The sequence below is a fragment of the Antechinus flavipes genome, chromosome 2 (genome assembly GCF_016432865.1).
Source record: "Antechinus flavipes isolate AdamAnt ecotype Samford, QLD, Australia chromosome 2, AdamAnt_v2, whole genome shotgun sequence".
NCBI classification, from domain to species: domain Eukaryota; kingdom Metazoa; phylum Chordata; class Mammalia; order Dasyuromorphia; family Dasyuridae; genus Antechinus; species Antechinus flavipes.
This window is the reverse complement of record NC_067399.1, coordinates 53,282,913-53,301,985: the sequence shown is the minus strand read 5'-3', so window position 1 is coordinate 53,301,985 and position 19,073 is coordinate 53,282,913. Positions and strand designations below refer to the sequence as shown.

The following is a 19,073-nucleotide window of genomic DNA, read 5'->3' as shown; positions in this document are numbered from 1 at the left end:
CAAAAAAGTTAATTAACTTGTATTAAGTTCTTTTATATCTTAAGTGGCAGAGTTGGCATTTGAATCAACGTTTTCAGCCCCCCCAAACCAGCACTGCTTCTGCTATGGATCTTGCTGCCTCTATTTAACCACGTTATCCATCTGAGCAGTCGGATTCATCTTGGGGGATATTAAAAGACCTGATCTAAGGAGAAGCTGCCCTAAATGTTTGGTCTCATTTGTTAGAGACCTGCTCTGGAGCTCCTGGTAATGTGAGCTTGGTTTTCTTGTTCTTTTTCTTCCATGCTGGATGAGTAGATTAAAAAATGGATTTATTTTAGTAAGTGATCATCACTTCTGTACCTTGACTTTCTTATCTCAAACTTAAGTATATGACTGACAACTCATTCTCTAATTAAGAATGGAGAGGGGGGGAAAGTGAAGAGGAAAAAACTGACAGCTCCGATTACCATATGTTCAAGCTTAAAATATCTTCCTCCCGCCCTTCTTCTCCCTGGAGCTCCCCACAGTGGCTTTCACCCGACTTGCTCTATTATGAGGTAGCACCATTCAGAACTACCACAGGTGATGTTTTTTTCTTTTTAGAAAACTGTTTTAACTTCATTGACAGTATATACACTCAGATATTTGAGAACCAAAGAAGAGTAAAAGCAGAAGCAAAAACAGCAACAAACAGGAAATAAACACCCAAATAAAGCCAATCACAGAGCAAAAATAAAACCAAAATCCAACTGCAAACAATGAAGCAACGTAACACATACACACACACACACACACACAACAACAACAACAACAATAACAACAGCAGCAGCAACAACAAACCAAACCAAAAAAACAAAACAAAAAAAACCTCAACAGCAAAGGATCCCAATACAACCTCACCTGTGGTTATCTACTGGTGGATAAAAAGCATAGGGATCTTACAACCTACGTTCCATCCCTTTACACCAGATCTATGCCTCCTTTTCAATAATGATAATGACAATATTGTATTTTGAAGGTTCACGATACATTTTACCTGTGTTAAATTAGCAAAGATGACAAAAGATAGCAATAATTTATTTGGCGGGGTTTGGGAAATTTAGGCCTAATCATATATTGCTGGGAGAGCTTTCAATCAGTACCACCCATTTTGAAAAGCAATTTGGAATTAGGCAAATAAAGTTGCTAAAATGCCCATATTCTTTTCGATCCAGAGATTCCATTTCTATGATTACATCCCAAGAAGGTCACTAATAAGAAGAAATTCACCACATACACTAAAATATTAGTTAACTAGTTTCTAGTACTAGAAACTAAAAACTACCAAAATCTGAAACTAGTCACATCGATAGTCAGATACAAGAAAAACAAATTACAAAGGCTTTTTTTAAAAATTATTTTTCCATTTTAAAGGATCTGGGCCATTTGTGCAGTCTAGAGTGTTATTTAATTTTATTTGCCCAAAGTGGATCTAGGTAACTAAAATCGCATGGACAGAATCTGCCAGTGACTTTCTGGCTCCCTAGAATAATGAGCATTAGGCTAAGAAGCCTTGCAAGGCGAGAACCTTGGGTGGGGGAAGATGGACAAGAGTTCTTCCTTTCTAAGCTATGGATTCTGCGGTTCTAGGTTCCAGAGGTTAGAACATAGGGGGCAGCCATAGATGCCGCATGAGAACAGGCCAGAAAGAGAGCCTGGAGCCAGATGGTGGAAGGTCTTTCATAAATGGCGAAGGAGTTTGCAACTCATTCTCTTGAAGGCTTTTTAAAAGATTATATATTTCCTCCCCTCAATCAACAAGCATTGGTTGGTTTTTCTGTTTCCCTCATCCCCTACTCAGATTAGAAAGAACAACAATCCTTGTAACAAATAAGGACCGTCCAACTAAAGGAAGTCCTGCTCATTCTGTGCCTTGAACCCTCCTGTGTAGCAGAAGTGGGGCGGCATATTCTATCACAAATACCCTGTCTGGAAATGAGGTGAGTCTTGCCCTTTAAGGCTGTCTGGCTTCACAATGTTGCTGGTAAGTCTTTAGGAGATGTAAAACTCCAAAAACCCCCCCTCAGCTTCCAGAGTCACACATTGCCCTCAGGACAGGCCCCAAGGAGACAGGTGTCAAAATGTGCTGGGGTCTGTTTGAGCTTTTTGCCTAATCATGAAAATTTCTGTTTTTGTTTTTTAGCTGAGGAGGGGAAGAGGTTGGGAAGAAATAGATTTTTGTTAATTGAACATAAATTTAAAACAATATGGTTATTAATGTATAAATCATTCTCCTGGTTCTACTCATTTCACTCAGCAGAAGTTCATGCAATCATAATACAGTAGCAAGCAATCATGCAATGCTTTTAGGTTTCCAAATGCTTTACAAATATCTCACTTCAGCCTCACTGGAATACCAGGAGTTAGGTGCTATTATTAACCCTATTTTAGGAGTAAAGAAACTTGGACAAAGTGACTTGCCTGGGGTCACACAGGTAGTAAGTGCCTGGGATTGACTCGGGTCTGGTGCTCTACTCACTGCACCACCTAGCTGATGGCTATAACGGGAACCTGAGATTCACTTTAATTTGCATTTCTTGAATTACTTATAATTTGGGGTATTTTTTCATCTCACTATTAACGGTTTGGACTCAATGCAGTTTAGATCAGAAGAATGCTAGGGCCTTTGGAAGATAGTTCTAACAGATGTTTAAAGGCTGCATCTGAAATTGGAGGCCAGAAAACAGAGAGGCTCATGAGGAGGCTGCTGAGAGAAGGGATGGGGGGTAGCCATGGGAAGGAATGGGAGGCATGGAGTGCCTCCAGGAGACTGGCCTCAGCCTCAGTGACAGGGGGACGGTAACATTCTTAAAAGAAATAAGGCTGCCTGGAGGACAGAAAGGCTTCAAGGGAAGAGTGGGACCCTGAGGTGCTGTGCCCAGGAGGTTGTTACCAGCATGAGACTGGAGTGAAGGAGAAAAAGTAAGATTAAGCTACTGAGAAAGATCTGGGAGTTACAGCATAAAGATAACTCAGCCCCTGGGAGGAAAGACTCTCAAAAGGCTGAGGATCCCTAGAACAGAAGGCAGCTATCAGGATGAACTAGCCAGAGGTGGGAAAGGAATATTGCATATGAAGCAATTAATGTCAACAAAAACAGTGTAACCCAAGGCAGGGCAGAGGAAGGTGTCTGAGAGAAAGGGGTGCCTAATGGGGATATCAATTCAATGAAGCTTTTTCTTGCTCATGGAAACCCTCCTCTTCTCAGCTGCTAATGCAGTGATGGCGGCCAATGAAAGGTCCAGGAAAGGTATGACAAACAGACCGACTCTATCTCTTGGTCCAGCTTACTGGGGAGCACGAAAGGAGGAGCAGCCTAAACTAGAGATGGGAAGAGATGGATGAAACAGAATCTCTTAATGGAATGACCGTACCAAAGAGCCCCATGGGAGTATCGGGGGGAAAGAGACATGATGGGCTGGGCCAAGGTGGAAAGGGATGGGAGAAGGGGAGAAGCAGCAGAGGAAAGATGTTCTTAATGCAGGAGACCTGAGAGACACGGCCCGGCGCATCCAGAGAGAAGCCCCCATCTCAAGCAGTTCTAACCTGAGTATGACACTGAAACAACTGAGTGGGAGTCCATAGACTGTCCCAGAGCAAGTACAAAGTTCTGGCCAGGTAAAAATGTCAGTGAAGTCCTGGTGCCTGGTCCTCAGGGTTGGCCTGGTGCCAGCTCTGCAACCCTCCCCCAAGCTATGGAGGATATGCGATCTGCTTCTGGGTCTCTAGGCTGGGGACACTTGGTAGGTCTGGGTCCTCAGGGCTGGGAGTCCCAGCCCCCTACTCTCATTCCAAGACCATAAGAGATGAAACATCCCCAGAAGAACCCGTACCCTGGGACCCTTCCCTTGGTGAGGCGTCAGGTGACAGAGGTACTGTCACTAGGGGTCTCCCAGAAGCTTTCCTGGCTTGTTGGGCCATCTTCATGCCAGAAGACTTTGGTAGAAACATGCTGTAACAGATAGTGACTAATTCTATCTACGGTGGCAATTCTCTGCCCAGATGCAAAATCAAAATGAAAAACAAAAATAAAAAACAAAACCCCAAACTAAAAAAGGTTGCCTTTCTGACCTCAGATTTCTACGTGCCCTTAAATTCAGTTAATTTACATAAAAAATGAAAACAATTTCCAGAAAAATACTATATACTAATTGTTTGTTTTACAATTTGGGGGGGGAGGGGGAGGGTTTGCTCTGATTGCTTTAAATTAGAACCATGAGTGGGAGACGAATGTGTGGGTACAGATATGAAGCAGGATGGGGTGGGGGAGAGGGGCAGAGGACGAGAGAGACAGATCTGCCGGCAGCACAGCTGCCTGCCATGGAACTCAACGAGGTGGGGCGGGGAAAACCAAACTGAGCACAGAGTGCATAGCTGAGTGCTGTCAGTTCTCAAGTCATGTGGGGTTTGTCAAAATAACTGTTATCATTCATACAGAGAACACACACAGCCAGCACAAGGGGCCTTGATCACACTCTGCTTTACTGACTGACAACAATTCCAATCCAGACTGAGGGTCTGCAATTGTCTTTTGAGAAATTCAAGGAGAGGCTACTTTTAAAAATTCAAAGGCACCCCTCCATTCTGATATCTAGTGGATATCAGGATACACAGCCTGGTTTCAGAAGAACCTTCCTGTTTTCTTACTGACCTGTCAATGCTATCGATCTTCCTCCAGAAATATTCTTGTTAACTAAGATTTAACAAAGTTCTTCTTCTTTACTGTTTTGTATTTCCAAGAGTAACTATTTCATTTTTATATTCTCTATGCAGACTGAGTTGCCTTATGGCAGAGCGGTATGGTCTAACATTTACATTTCACTGCCTTCTTTTGAACAATGGATCTGGAGCTGGGTTCCAATGTGGACCCTGCATCCTGATCCCTATATGGTCTTTGCTAAGTCACTACTCACTCCAAGGTATCTGTTTCTCCACACAGAAGTTCCCGTCTACAGGATTTCCCAGGTGCCTTGGAAGCTCCAGTGTAAAGCGGGACATGGCTGTGTGTGTGCATGTGTGTGTACTGGGTGTTCCCATGAACATGCTGCTGTCATGAGGGAAGAGACCGGAACGTCCCAGGATGGGATCCTCCTACTTTGTATCCCAAACCTCACCCCTGCTCCATCCATGCTGCGTGGCTATGAGTCCTAGATGATTTCTCCTGGTGAGGTACAAGGCAATTAGTCTCCTGACATCTCCCCAGCTTCATTTAGTGGTCTAGTCAGGCTCACTGCACGGGTTGCCTAGCAATACTAAGCCCTCGTTACTTTCCATAGCTAGGATGCAGCTGCTGCGGTTCCATCTTTTAAAAAGATAGGGGGGAGAGGACCAAGGGAAAACTTGCACTGAGATCAGAAAACGCTGAACAGGTAACCTCATTTATCCAACCAGAGTGTACATGTCACAGAATGTTGCACCACAGGAATGTGTCAGACTGGCACAAAATAAGCATTTGTAGATTATATTGCCAAGCCTACCATCTCTTCCCAGCTATTCAAGTGGGAAGCATTCCCAACGCAAATTTATTTTTCATGTGTTCTGTTAATTTCTATAATCTTTTCAGCTAAAATAACCACATAAGCCAGCCAGTTCTCATTCTTTGTTGCAAAAGTACAATCTCTACTCGGTGCCCATTTTGATAAAGTGAAGAAATATTCAATCTGACAGTCTCAACTAATTTTCATCTTAATGGATGGCAATACCAGACTCCCACAGGGAGGAATCCAGTCCCTGCTAGCCCTTCCAGTCACCCCCTGTGCCTCGCTCTTGTCAATAAAATCCTCTTCTTAGGACATGACCACTTGACAGAGTTCCATTTCCTATCAGAAACTCTTAAACTCGAAGCGATATTATTTCGTCCAAAAAGGGTGTAATAAAAGAGCTTCTCTCCTCATTTCATCTAGGAATTATTAACGTCCTCTCTTAAAGGCAAGTTCAAGGAAAACAAGGAAGACACCTTCAAGAAAGGGGAGAACAAGGGACGACCCTGGAGACGGGATACAAAAAGGCAGTGAGCTGGAATCATGTAGAGGAGGGGGCAGAGGAGGATCAGTGTGAGCAGTAGGTGGGCTATTCACCTGATAGTAAAAAGCCAAGAAGAAAGCCTGTTAGGAACTGGAGAGCTCTAAGGGAGGACATGGATAAAAATCACACAAGATGAGAAGATGTGGAAGGGCCAAGAGCTATAGCACTGGCCGGAACACTTTTGTGCCCAGTGTCTAAAGACTGGGCCCTGAAAGAAAGTCTCCATTTTCTGGGATCTAGGAAAGATAAAGTCAGTTACAGAACAGGAGTCTTTCCACTGGCAGCTGAGAGTGCAAGGATGTGCTCTGAGTCAGAAACAGATCGTGTAAGAGTGTATGGGGCTGTCGGCCCCCTGTGAGCCTCATGGCTGGGGGTGGTGGGGAGAGGGAGGAGGGTCCTGCTTGTTTTGGCAGTTTCCTCGACACCCTGTCCAGCCCTCTGTTCTCAATTGGCTGCACAGCAGTCAGCTTGCAGGCTTCGGGGAGACCAGTTCCCTCTTCCTGTTTTTTGACTTAACTGCTGAACCTACAGCAAAACTGAAATGATGGTTTAGTGTCGGACAGCCCAGTGTGGATCTGTGGAACACAGCCACATTTCAGAGGGTGGAACAGTTGTAGCGGCTCCCCCCATGTTTATCTGTTCTGTTCGCCATCATAATGGATACAGGATGGAGAAAGAGCCCCAAAGCCAGAGGCAGAAGTTGAAGTGGAAAAGCAAGAGGCAGAAGTGCAATCAATGCAACTATCAAAAAAACATCGATTATTGCTTCCTCAAGGCACTGGATGTTAAGAGCTGGGAACACAAAGGCAGGCAAAAACATGAGCCCAGCCCGATGGAGCTCAGGGTAAGGGAAAGACAACATGTACACGATATGTACGCGTGCAGCGCAGCCCGAGAAAGCAGAAGGCAATATCAGCCAAGGAGACAGGGAAAGGCCTTCTGCAGAAGAGGGATGTGGGCTGAGTTCTGAAGGAAGTCAGGGAAGCCAGGAGGCAGAAGGGAAGGGGGGGATGGCTACGCACCACAGTTAGGGGACAGAAGCGGCAAGGAGGTCGGTGTCCCGGGATGCTAAAGGGCCTGGAAGAGAGTTACTGTACTGAAAAATGGACCTCTGGACCTAGTATTACAAGTCATCATATACAGTACATTTTGCAATAGTTTCTAATCAAATTCCAAATCAAAATCCAAATAAAAAATATCTTTTTTATTCTGTGCTAAAATATCCAGAAAGGGTTTATTAGCTTTAAGCCATTGGCAAATCCAATGGCAAATTGGCCCTAGAAAATGAGATGAGTTTGAAACTCTCTAGAGAAAATTTAGTCTCTGATAAACCAACCCAAAAAAGGCCCAGATCCTACCGAGCTACAAACTGTCACAAAGGGACCTCAGCTGCTCTCCCTACCCACAGACTCACATCAGCTCTGCAGTTCTGACTGCTCTCCAATCTCTGAGGGAAGTAGCAGCTAACAATAATAATAGCTGGTATTTATATGGTGCTTTCACGTTTATAAAACACTTTCCATAAAGAATGTCCTCTGACCCTCAGACACCATCATTCATAGCATACATATGTATGTACGTAACAGCAGTTAAATAAATGATCTGCTTAGGGTTAGTTATACAGCTAGAAAGTGTCTGAGGTGGAATCGGAACTCAGCTCTCTCTGATTCCAGGAGCTGCACTCCATCCATTGCACTAACCAGCTGCTCTGGCAGAATAAGGGCAGAATAAGGGCGACGGTCATGGGAGGGAGGCAAGATGCAGGACACTGTATCGTTTAAAGAAATGTGCAGCCACGAGCAGATGCGTTTCCCCTCACTCCCAATTCTCTGCTGCTGCGGGGCTGAAGGGACACATCTCTACGGCTGCCCGGCCCGCACTGCCCCCAGCCTCGGGGCCGTCTGTCTAACACTGCCGAAGACACGATGCCAGCAGGGAGACAGGGACACTGGGGCCGCCTAGCACAAAGCGAGGCAAAGGAAATAAGTCTGGCAGCCACAAAGGTCTCCAATGACTTTCTGAGCTCCATTACTCTGACGCCTCTTGCCTTAACTACATAAATCACATGCAGAATTGGCATATATTTTGCTACATATTTATCCTCATTGATTCAAGATTATAATTATCTACAAATGTCAAATAGGTCTATGTGCAGAGCTAATGCTTTTCCCAAAGGGAAAAAAGGATCACTCACCATCTGGAACATTGCCTTTAGATGGATCAAGATGTAGTACAACATCTCAAGGTTAAAGTCAGGAGAACCTGGGTTCAAATCTGGTCTCAGACACTTAACACTTCCAAGCTGTGTGACCCCCAGGCAAGTCACTTAACCCTGATTGCCTCAGCAAAAAACAACAACAACATCTCAAGGCAGCATCAGCCACTCTGTACTTCTGGAACATCCTGGAGGCATTTCTGTCTCCTCACCTCTGTCCATCCTATTTGCCCTTCCTGGGATGCCTCCTTCCTGGGGATCCCTGCTACTTTAAGGGCCAGGTTCCACTTCCACCTTCTGTGACAGACAATGTTGCTCATGACAATCTCTCCTTCCTCTGCACAATCCACTGTTCTTCTCTCTGATGTTTAGGACACATCACCATGGGGCGCTAGCATGTTCATTTCCTAGCAGCCCCTCTCTTCCCTCCCCAAGATGGCAAGCAATCTGAGATGGAGTATATAAAACATCGTTTTTAGAATGCTAATGAATTTTCATCTGAATACTTGAATACTGACATTCTCTGTGTGAGATTATACAGTGACCATCCCACGAACTTAACTAGAAGGACTGAGCTATCTCAGTCCTGGTTTGCTGGCTAAAGTTCAGAAGAAAGAACACTGTATCTCAGGGGGCTAGCTCACAGATCTGGACAGGTACAAAAAAAAGGACCTGGCAAGGGGGTTTATAATATGCTTAAAAGTGAAAAGAAACCTTTTTTACAAGCTGTCTGGTCATCACATATTGCAGTGATGATGTATATTTGCAATAAGGCCACCATGAAAGCAACTGCAGCTATGTACCAAAGAACTTGAATGAGATCCTCTAAATTTAATCCTTCTGCACTATGACATTGGTGACTTCAATGCAAAGGTGGAGAAAGATGAGGAAAAGGCCAAATGAATAGGAAAAGACCTGGTTTAGGAGAAAGGATGAGAGCTGTAGATTATACCGAAGATTCTCTTCAAGAAAAGAACGGATAGATGTGATATTCAGTGAGCAGCAAGAAACAGGACAAATATTTTTACAGGAAAAAGTTCTATTATGGATGTGGCAGAGTCAGCTGGCTATATACAGACCACAGATTTCATGAAAAGCAAGAAGACTGAGAAAAAATTGCAGTTTGCAGCTGATACAATTTAACCCTGAATTTAATCAATTTAAACAAATAAATGAAAAGTAAGAAATGGGAAATGGACGATGAACATGATGTAGCCACCGACTCCATCCTAACTTAATCCTGCAATGTACACAAGAAGATCAATGGCTCCCATAAAAGGCAACAAACTGACTAACAAGTTTTCAGGCTTGTGAAGGATATAAACTAAGAAAGTGGCCAAAGGCAACATCAAATTATATGTTTTTGAATTGAATTTACTTGTAAAATCTTACAAAGAAGAATGGTGGACAAGTCCAGGCATATCATCTCCCAAAGCAAAAAATAAGCAACGAAGTATAAAAATTATAAAGATTTAAAGGATGTCAATATATGTAAGTAAGTGAACAAAGTTATTGTCCCAAGGGCAATTAAGGATAAAAACAGAAGAACTGTAATTAGAAGGAAAACAGAAGTCATTCTAATAAACTTTTTGTTTTCTTTCCCCCCATCAAGAATAGTAGAACTCTCACAGCTGGACCCTAACATCCCAGTCCCAGATGTGTTTATAAAGGAACTAGAAGGAGCAGTAAGAGGGACAAGGACAAGAAAAACTCCTGGATCAGACCAAAGATAAAGAGACATATGCTGGTGTGACATGATTAGCTTCTCTGTGCTTTCTTGTTGTACCCTGTGCTTACACATACCACATACACACACACACCTGGGGGTGAGAAAAGGGAGAGGGAAAGAGGAAAGGAGGGAGAAGGATAGAGAAAAAGCAATTGGCAGTTTCCTTCTCTATACCAATACCCAGAAAACACAAAAAAGGCCCTTTCTTCTGGAATTCTTAGGCAGCCCTTTGACAGTCTGGTGAATTAAATGGACTTCTTCTCAAAATCATGTTGTAAATCCCTAAATTAAAATGCATAGCACACAAAGGAAACTAGAGATCAGTGAATTTTTTTTTCCTCATCCAAATTAATGGATAGTTCCCTCAAAAATCTGGTCTGTAGAATCCTCCAGATTAAGAACTTCCATAGATGGCAGAAGAAAGGAGAGTGGGCCAGGCCAGGAGAAGGGTAGCAATAAAAAACACACCTTTAATGCCCAGTTTATCTTTGCAAAAGAGACAAATGTATTAAATCACATCCAAAATAATAACTCTGCTTTCCACCACAGTTCTCACCCAGGACCCTGCATTTTCATCTGTATTAAGCAGTGTGTGGTACCCACAACATGGGAGTGGAGAGGTCCATCACTCTCAGTCCTGGTGAAGGGGCTGTAAGCAGGGGTGGTCTCCCCATTCTAGGGAGGAGCCTGACAAGTCAGCACACATCTGGGAGGAGGGGAGGAGAGCAAGGGGAGAGAAATGATATAAGGGGTCACAGGCACCAACAGTTTAAGGACTTGGGGAGGGAAGGGGGTAGAGCAGAAGAGATTCAGGAGCACATCATCTGTCTTCAAGTACTATCAAGATTGCCCTGGAGAAAAGAAATTAACCTTGTTCTGCTCGTTCCTAGAAGAGCAAGGGCCAGGAAGATTTCAATGTAATGCCAGCAAAAGCTTCCTCACAAGGAGAATTATTAAAAAAGGGCATGGACTCCCCACCCCTGGTGGCTTTCAGATGTAGGCTGGACCAATCCCAACCCTGAGGATGCAGAGAGGGATGCATGTTCAGGTGTGGGATGGATTAAGTTCAGAGGTCCCTTTCACCTTGGGAGGTTTTATGATTTTAGGATTATATGCAACAAGTCCCTACAATTAAAGGTCTCTGGGGGCTTTGGGAAGTTTACTTCCACCCCATCCAACCCTGACAATGCCACACAGAGAATGGCTGCCCTTCAATTAAAAAGCCTTCAAAGACAGAAGACTGGATAACTTAAGAAAAGCAGATCATATTCTTAATGATAATCATAATCACAGCTCTTTGAGCTTTGCAAGTGTTTTTCAAATTTATTCTCATGATAAACCCAGGAGGGAGGTGCAATCCCCATCTCATTCTGCAGAGGAGAAAACAGGGTCAGAGAACCCATCAGTCCGGAGCAAGATCTGAATTCACATCTTCCTGCCGCCGAGTCTAGCAGAGCCCTGTCCACTGCACTAGGAGCTGCCTCAAAGCACCCAGGGTTTCAGATCCAAATGTCCCAGGCCCCTAAGACATTATATCTCCTTACTAGAAATAATTATTTGATGTCACCAGCTCCTAGGATCTATTAACAGCACAGAGGCTGATCTTCAGAAATAAGAAGGCCCCAAGAATATCAGCCCCTACTTCACTGCTGGAGGGAAGAACGAGGAGATCACAGACAGAGCAGGCCTCTGGCAGAAGAGGACCTGGCTTACGCCACATGCTGGGTTACAGCCCCCTAACCTCTCCTAACCTTTTCTTCAAAAACTCATCCCGCTGTAGAGTCTTTTTTTTGCCTGTTTCCAGTACTGATCTCGGGGGAAGCGAGAAATCCTTAAATAAGAGCTAATGGCCAAGTCCTCCAGGAGGCCTTTCCTCACGACGGAGACACTGAAAACAGTGGTCTGGCTCCTACCTGTTTGGAGTAGCCGCCGTAGATGATGATGGCGCCCTCGGGGGAGACGGACATCTGACAGCCAGATCTTGGCGTGGGACCTGTCCCTGAAGGAGAGAGCTTGCTCCATGTGTACGTGTCCAGGCTAAAGGCATAGACGTCATTGTAATAGATGTAATCCCTGGTTAAAACAAAGGAAACAACATCAAGAAGCCGTGACTAGTCACAAGAAATACTAGAAAAATAACCACCTGTAAAACAAACTTAGGGACAGTCTTAGGGATAGAGTCAAGCCGACAACTTTATAGTTGCTTGTGTGTTCTTGGATATCTAAGACACTATAAGTGACTCTGGTGAGGAACTGCATCAATGCATCAAAGGCCATTAAATCACTCTGCTTTTCCTGAAAACAACCTGTTATTTCTCACATGGTTTTCCGAACAGTAACTCACCACTAACTACATTAGATCAGTACAAGCAGAGTGCTTCAAAGAAGTCACATATGTTAACAGTCTAAGCCAGAAAGAAGCTAATTCCAGCTAGGTGATAACGGCACTCCTTGCTCTATCAATAAAGCCAAGTCTGACTGTCAGGCTAACCCAAAGAAGCCACCACTGGCTTTCCCTTAGGAGCCAAGCCTCTGGACAAGCTCTCACAAAGCTAAGGTTAAAAGTCTACACCTGGAAAAACTGGTCAATTTGACAAAGGTACATTTAATGACAAAGGTGTATTTATGGACATGATAGGTACTACAATGGATGGATAGACTATTGGACCTGCTATCAGGAAGACTGAATTAAAATTTGACCTTAATTATGAGTGATGTAACCTATATTTCCCTCAGTTTCCTTAATTGTGAAATGGGGATAATGAAATAACGACATTTACCTTCCAGGGTTTGTGAGGATCCAATTATATTTTCCTTTCATTTATTAATTTGTTGGGGGGGTGGGAGAAGGAGGCAATTGGGTTAATGAAAACAGGAGAAAACAGTATATTTATATAGAATTAATCCTCAATCATTAATACCAACCTTGTACTCTCATGGAATCCCCCAAAGATGATTAATTGTCTCTTCCAAGGTACCATTCGATGTCCACTCCGGCCTGAAGGCCCCCCTGTTGCCCTAAAATGCAATGATCAGAAAGGGTGAGCTCATTTAGGAATTTTTGACTGTCAAATTTTTAATATAAATTACTGTATGGGTATCTTATTTTTATATCATTTCCCCATTTTCTCTGAAATTCTTTGAGCTCTAACATGACACAATGACAAGAAAGCTGTTATTTCTGATACATATTGGCTGTGTGACCTAGAACAAGTCACTTGGGGAGCCAGATGATGCAGTGGATAGAATGCTAAGCCCGGAGTCAGAAAGAGCCAGAGATGATCCAAGACCTACGTTTACAGACCCTTACTCTAGGCCACCCTTTTAAGATTCTCAGTTTCTGCAAAGAAAGAACAACTGTAGATAGTTCCAGCCTTTCTGAGTCTCAGCTTTCTTATTTGTAAAACGGGGATATTATTAGTACTTTACAGGAATGGTATCATGGATAGGGAGTTGAGCCTAGAGTCACAGGAAGATCTCCAAGGACCTTGGAGTCTTTGACTTGAAGACCAAGATTGCCTTAAACATTTAAAGAAGCACAATCCTGAGCAAGTTATTTAACTTTTCTCAGGCCCAGCTTCCTCATCTGTAAAATGAGGGAGGCCAGCCTTGATGGACTCTAAAGTCCCTTCCAATTCTAAATCTATGGAACTATGAATTTAAAGTTCCTTAGAAACTTTATTGCATATTCACATATCTTTTACATCTCCCTAACTCAATATCATGAAAATATTTTTTTGTCCTCAAAAAACTGGAAATAAATGGTGCTTCATGGACTGTGAAATGACTGAACAATGTGTGGCAAAGCAATAGAAAGGGCTTTTTAAAAAAATGAGAATGAATGCACCACAAAAAAACAGATAAACTCACACTGAGGGACAATAGCTGGTGTCAGTCCTAGAAAACAGTAATAGGACTTTGGAGAAGGGGGAGGAAGAGGCAGAACTGGACAGGAGCAGAGCATGACCTAAGTTCTGGGATGCAGCCTTCTTTGTTTTGGACTACCTACCTGGGCTATTGGGGGTCCCCCTTCTCCCACTGGTGAATTTCTCCAGAGAAAGAAGGGGAGCGCTTCTATTTTAAGCAGGAGCCCAGACTGGCCAATTTCCTGATTTTCTGGCTTGGATACCACGTTCCCCCAAATCCTCAACACTTCCCAACTTCCCTTTATATGCTGTCTTTTTCTACCTGTATTTAAGTTCATAAAGGGCAGGAACTGTCTTTCTTTTTTGCTTATATTTGTGTCACCTGCTCAGCACAGTGCCAGATACACAATAAGTGCTTAATAAATGTTTATTCCTGTTAGTTTTATTTAATTCTTTGTTGTGAGGGAGGGTTCTATGGGAAAGGGAAGAGAAAGCTATACATCAGGAAATGATTATGTTATAAAACAAAAGTTATCAATACACTTTTTTAAAAGCTCTGGGCGCTGTTGAAAAATACAGGTATTATTTAATATTTACATTGAAACATTGTGTCTTTCAAATTTAATTTTCCTTTAAATTTGTCGAGAACTTTTAATTCTTTTCTTCATGGTCTTTCTCTCTGATTTATCTATTTTGAAAGACAAGTATTAAGATCATCTATAAATGTAATCTTGCTCTTTCTTTTTTGCATTCTCCCGAGCTTTTCCAATAAATATTTAGATGTTATTTATGTGTTATTTAATACTATGCTCAGGTTCACATTACCAGCATGTGTCAGAAGTGCACAGATCTGATTTGTTGAACATATTTAATATCTCACTTGTCATCTTTAGGCATAATGTAGCTTCCTTGTTTATCTTTTTTTGACATTACTAACTTCCTACTATTGCTTTATTCAAAAGCGTGATTTTTAATCCCACTTTTAAAAATCACACGAAGTACAATACATTTTGTTCCAACCCCACATTTCAATTTTTTGTGTGTCTTTATGGTTTAGTGTTTCTTGTCTAGTTCCGCAGCATTCTGTTAATATTTATTTTGCAATTTAGTACTTTTCCCAATAAATCCTACTTTAATTGGCTTTTATTTTATTTTATTAAATTTACTCATTCTTGTTTGTTTTGCTTATATTGATCTGCTCTCTTGTTAAAATTCATCCCCTCCCACCTCCTTCTATGTGTTTTGATTATTACTATTGTCTCTTTTTTATCCTTTACCTCCAAAGAATTCTTCCAATTCTGTTCCCCCTAATCAATCCATCTCTTAGTTCAACTAACATTCATCTGGAGTACCCTTTTCTAAGAAATGCAAATTTAATTTATTCCTTTTCTTAGGCCTTTTCCCATTTAGGTTACTCTAGGATATCATCTACAAGGAATGACTTTTGCACATTAAAAAAAATTATGATATTCATGTAAGAAAATTCTTAGAGGAAAAATGCCTTGTGTTTTACTCTTGGATATAGCTCAGCTAAGAGAGTGATTATTCATTGGTATCCTTCCTCATCTCTTTGTCTAAAGGAATTTCTTTTGTGAAGTTCTATTTCAAGAAATATTAATTCATGAAAAAAGGAGTATGAGGAGTCAGAAACAGTTCTGGATTAAGAATCAAAAGCACCAGACTTAATTTACACTATTCCATTTATTACCCAAACCTACTAGGTGGGCCACAGTTCCTTGATGGATGTCAGCTCCTGGAGACCCAGAATCCTCCTTACCCACTAGTCTTGACCAAATAAGGCATGGGACATGATAAAGAGATATATATCCCCTGTCCAGGGAACAGAGTCCTTTTAAGTATCCCTTCTACTCAGATGTAATCTATTATGGCCAAGGCCTCAAAGCACTTTCTACCCTCCAAAAAAATGTATTTTAAGCTCCCAGAAAGAACTTTATTTTGATTTGTTTCCCTAAAGGTCTTGTCCCCAAATACTAAACTTCTGCTTCTCCCTTTCCCTCTCCTTAACCTCATTCTCAAGCAAAACAAGAGATTAAAAAAATGTTAATAAAGACGTTAATAAATTCTCTTGCCCAAGTTAGGAAGTAGGAGACATACTAAGAACCAGCTTACCCTTTCTCTCTGGAGTCTCTCTTGCCTAGGGAAGGCCATGGCTCACAAGAATACAATTGGTGCTCAAGTATTTTGCCTCATTTGAAAAGTCTTGATCCAACAATGTTAATTAACAAATGTTAGACTATGTGTTCTGAGCCAAGAAATATTGATTCTATATTCAACTCTTTCTTACCAACTTCTTTTTGAAGTAAATCCTGAAAGTGCTTTGTTCTTTCAATGATTCACATGCAAGATGAGAATTGTGAGGGGGGGAAAACAGCTTAGTTAAGGCCCAGAAAAGGATTTAATTATTTGCTTGTGTAGTGAGAATTCAGTCGATGGATAAAGCTTTTTAATGCATTTTTTAAAATACAGGAAAAAATTAGAAAAAATTGAAATAACAAGATTTTTATTATTGATAATACAAAATTAAATATATTTATATATAATTACACTGAAATTAGTTGTAGCTTTTTATAAAAGAAGCCTGCCATGGAGGTATATAAAGAATGAGTTTAGGGGTAGTGAGGTGGCACAGTGGATAGAGCACCAGCCCTTAAGTCAGGAGGACCTGAGTTCAAATCTAGCCTCAGACATTTAATACTTCCTAGCTGTGTGACCCTGAGCAAGTCATGTAACCCCCATTGCCTCAAGGAAAAAAAAAAGTTTATTACTTCATCCTTTCTTGCTATATGGATGTCTTTCATAAGTTTACTTTGCTTGATGAATTTCCAATCCAAATGTCTTGATGCTACAAAATGATTATGTTAAATTATTCTCCCTTTGGCTAAGAGATCATCTTTTTTTCAATGAAAGACTTCTGGATACTCAGACTTGTAGGATAATATTTTGAGGTTCAAAGATTATTTTATTTGCTTTCTGGAATATCATATTATTTTTCCCGTAAGATCTTATGAAAGAAATATAATCTTGGACAAGTGAGATTATTTTTCCTTGAAATCTTAAGGATTTCATTCAAACTTCTGGTAAGATGTATAATGCTGAAGTTCTAGTGCTTCCAACATAAGTAGGTTTATTAAACTTGGGTTTCTAATTTTTTTAAATAATGAATTCTATCAAGTTGTACTTTGCCTGTCTTCTAACATTTCTGGACAATTTTTTAATAAGAATTCCTGAAGGAGAGAATTTGAAACTCAAAATCTGGAAAAAATAATGTTTTAAAATGACTTGTACATGGATTTGGGAGAAAATAAATATTAAATTTTTTTAAAGTTTCTGAAGTATAGTAATTAAGTTTTTTCTTTCTCACATTCTTCTTGAAGAGTATTAACTCCTAAATTAGCTCTGTGCATTCTAATTTCAAAATCATTTGCTTTCTATTGTAAAGATAGGCCAAGTGTTCTCCCAATTTTGTTTTTTGATTTCTTCTGACAATCAATTTTTTCACTTTCTGTATTTTTTACTTCCAAATCAGCCATGACCTTTCAGAGTACTTACTGTAGGAGAGTATAGTACTCTAACTCAACTATTCTCTTGTTTGTCTTTCTGATTTCTTCTTTTAAGATGCTAATTTCTATTCATACTTTTCCTTTATTTTAGTTCTCTTCTCAATTGCTGAAGTGTTCTGTCATAATTCTTGAGGATTTTGCAATAGGTAGAGTAGCACTTTATCTCTTCTTTGTGGATTTAAGATCATTTTTTCTTACTCTCTAGCCCTTGTGTATTAAGGCTCTTTCTGATGCTGCTTCTTTCTTTTTTTCTCATTCTTTCTGGTGGCAAGCTTTTTCTTATTCTTACTCCATTTCCTGCTATTCTGAGGGGGTGAAACTGACATCAACCAATTAACTTCTGAATTGGTCATCTTGTTGCCAAGTCCCACAATGGTTCATTTTTTTTTTAATTAAAAACTTTTTTTTTTTTAACAAAACATATGCATGGGTAATTTTTCAACACTGACCCTTACTAAACCTTCTGTTCCAAATTTTCTCCTCCTTCCCCCCAACTCCTTCCCTAGATGGCAGGTAGTCCAATACACAATGGCTCATTATTATTCAAATTTAGTTAATAACAGAATAAGAGAATCTGAGAGCTGGGTCATCAGTGGTCATCAAGACCATTCCACACAAGAAGAGAATACCTAATATAATATGCCTAACAAGTGATACCTAGTCTTTGCTTGAATATCTCCAAGGAAGAGAAAGTCACTACCTCATTCCCCTTCTGGATGACTCCAATTGTATTTTTTCCCTGATATTAAGACTAAAGATTCCTCTTTGTAAGTTCCCCACTTGACCCCACTGGGCCAAAACAGAAGACAAATTTCTCCTGCCGGAAACAATCCTTGACAGCATTTCCATGTTATCTAAACCAACAACCATGTCTGACTACATCTGACCCTCATCTACCACCAACTCAAAGCTTTTCACCATTCTACTTGCTCTTCTGGAGACTCTCCATTTCACCAATGTTGTTCTTAAATTATGGCGAAGTTTAACATGGTAAAGAAAGCTGATATGATGAGGACAGAAAATAGGGAGAAAGACTATGATTTCTATTTCTGGAAGCTAGGCTTTTTTTGTTTGTTTGTTTGTTTTTGGATATCACATCACATTGGTTGCTAAACTAGTAGATGAGGGGGATGCTAGAAAAGATGGAGAGCTGGCTTAGACGATAATGCTCTCAGGTGCATTTCAGCGAATCCCTGTTATTAATGGATCACTCTCAGTGTGACAGTAGCTCCTCAGTGAAAGGATATGTGCTTGGTCCCAAGCTCTTTTTCATCATGGACTTGTCTGGTCGGTCATCAGATTTGCAGATGTCACAAAGTTGGGACAAAGCTAGAGGATTCGGCTGAATTTAATAGATTAAATCCAAAAGGCCTCATTTCCAAAATATATAGAGAACTGACCCTAATCTATAAGAAATCAAACCATTCTCCAATTGATAAATGGTCAAAGGATATGAACAGACAATTCTCAGACGAAGAAATTGAAACTATTTATAGACATATGAAAATATGCTCCAAATCATTATTAATCAGAGAAATGCAAATTAAGACAACTCTGAGATACCACTACGCACCTGTCAGATTGGCTAGAGTGACAGGGAAAGATAATGGGGAATGTTGGAGGGGATGTGGGAAAAC

At 41.0% G+C, this 19,073-nt stretch overlaps 1 protein-coding gene across 8 annotated transcripts in view; it reads right to left on the bottom strand.

Moving 5' to 3' along the window:
• KLHDC4 (kelch domain containing 4) overlaps nt 1-19,073 on the bottom strand; it is an 86,779-nt gene that overhangs the window by 14,833 nt on the left and 52,873 nt on the right. For all 8 annotated transcript variants that reach the window (XM_051974806.1, XM_051974807.1, XM_051974808.1 and 5 more), the window contains 2 exons: nt 12,915-13,007; nt 11,903-12,062 (listed from right to left, as the gene is read on the bottom strand). In XM_051974806.1, the coding sequence (XP_051830766.1) occupies nt 11,903-12,062; nt 12,915-13,007 (253 nt within the window). The remainder of the gene's footprint in view (nt 1-11,902; nt 12,063-12,914; nt 13,008-19,073) is intronic.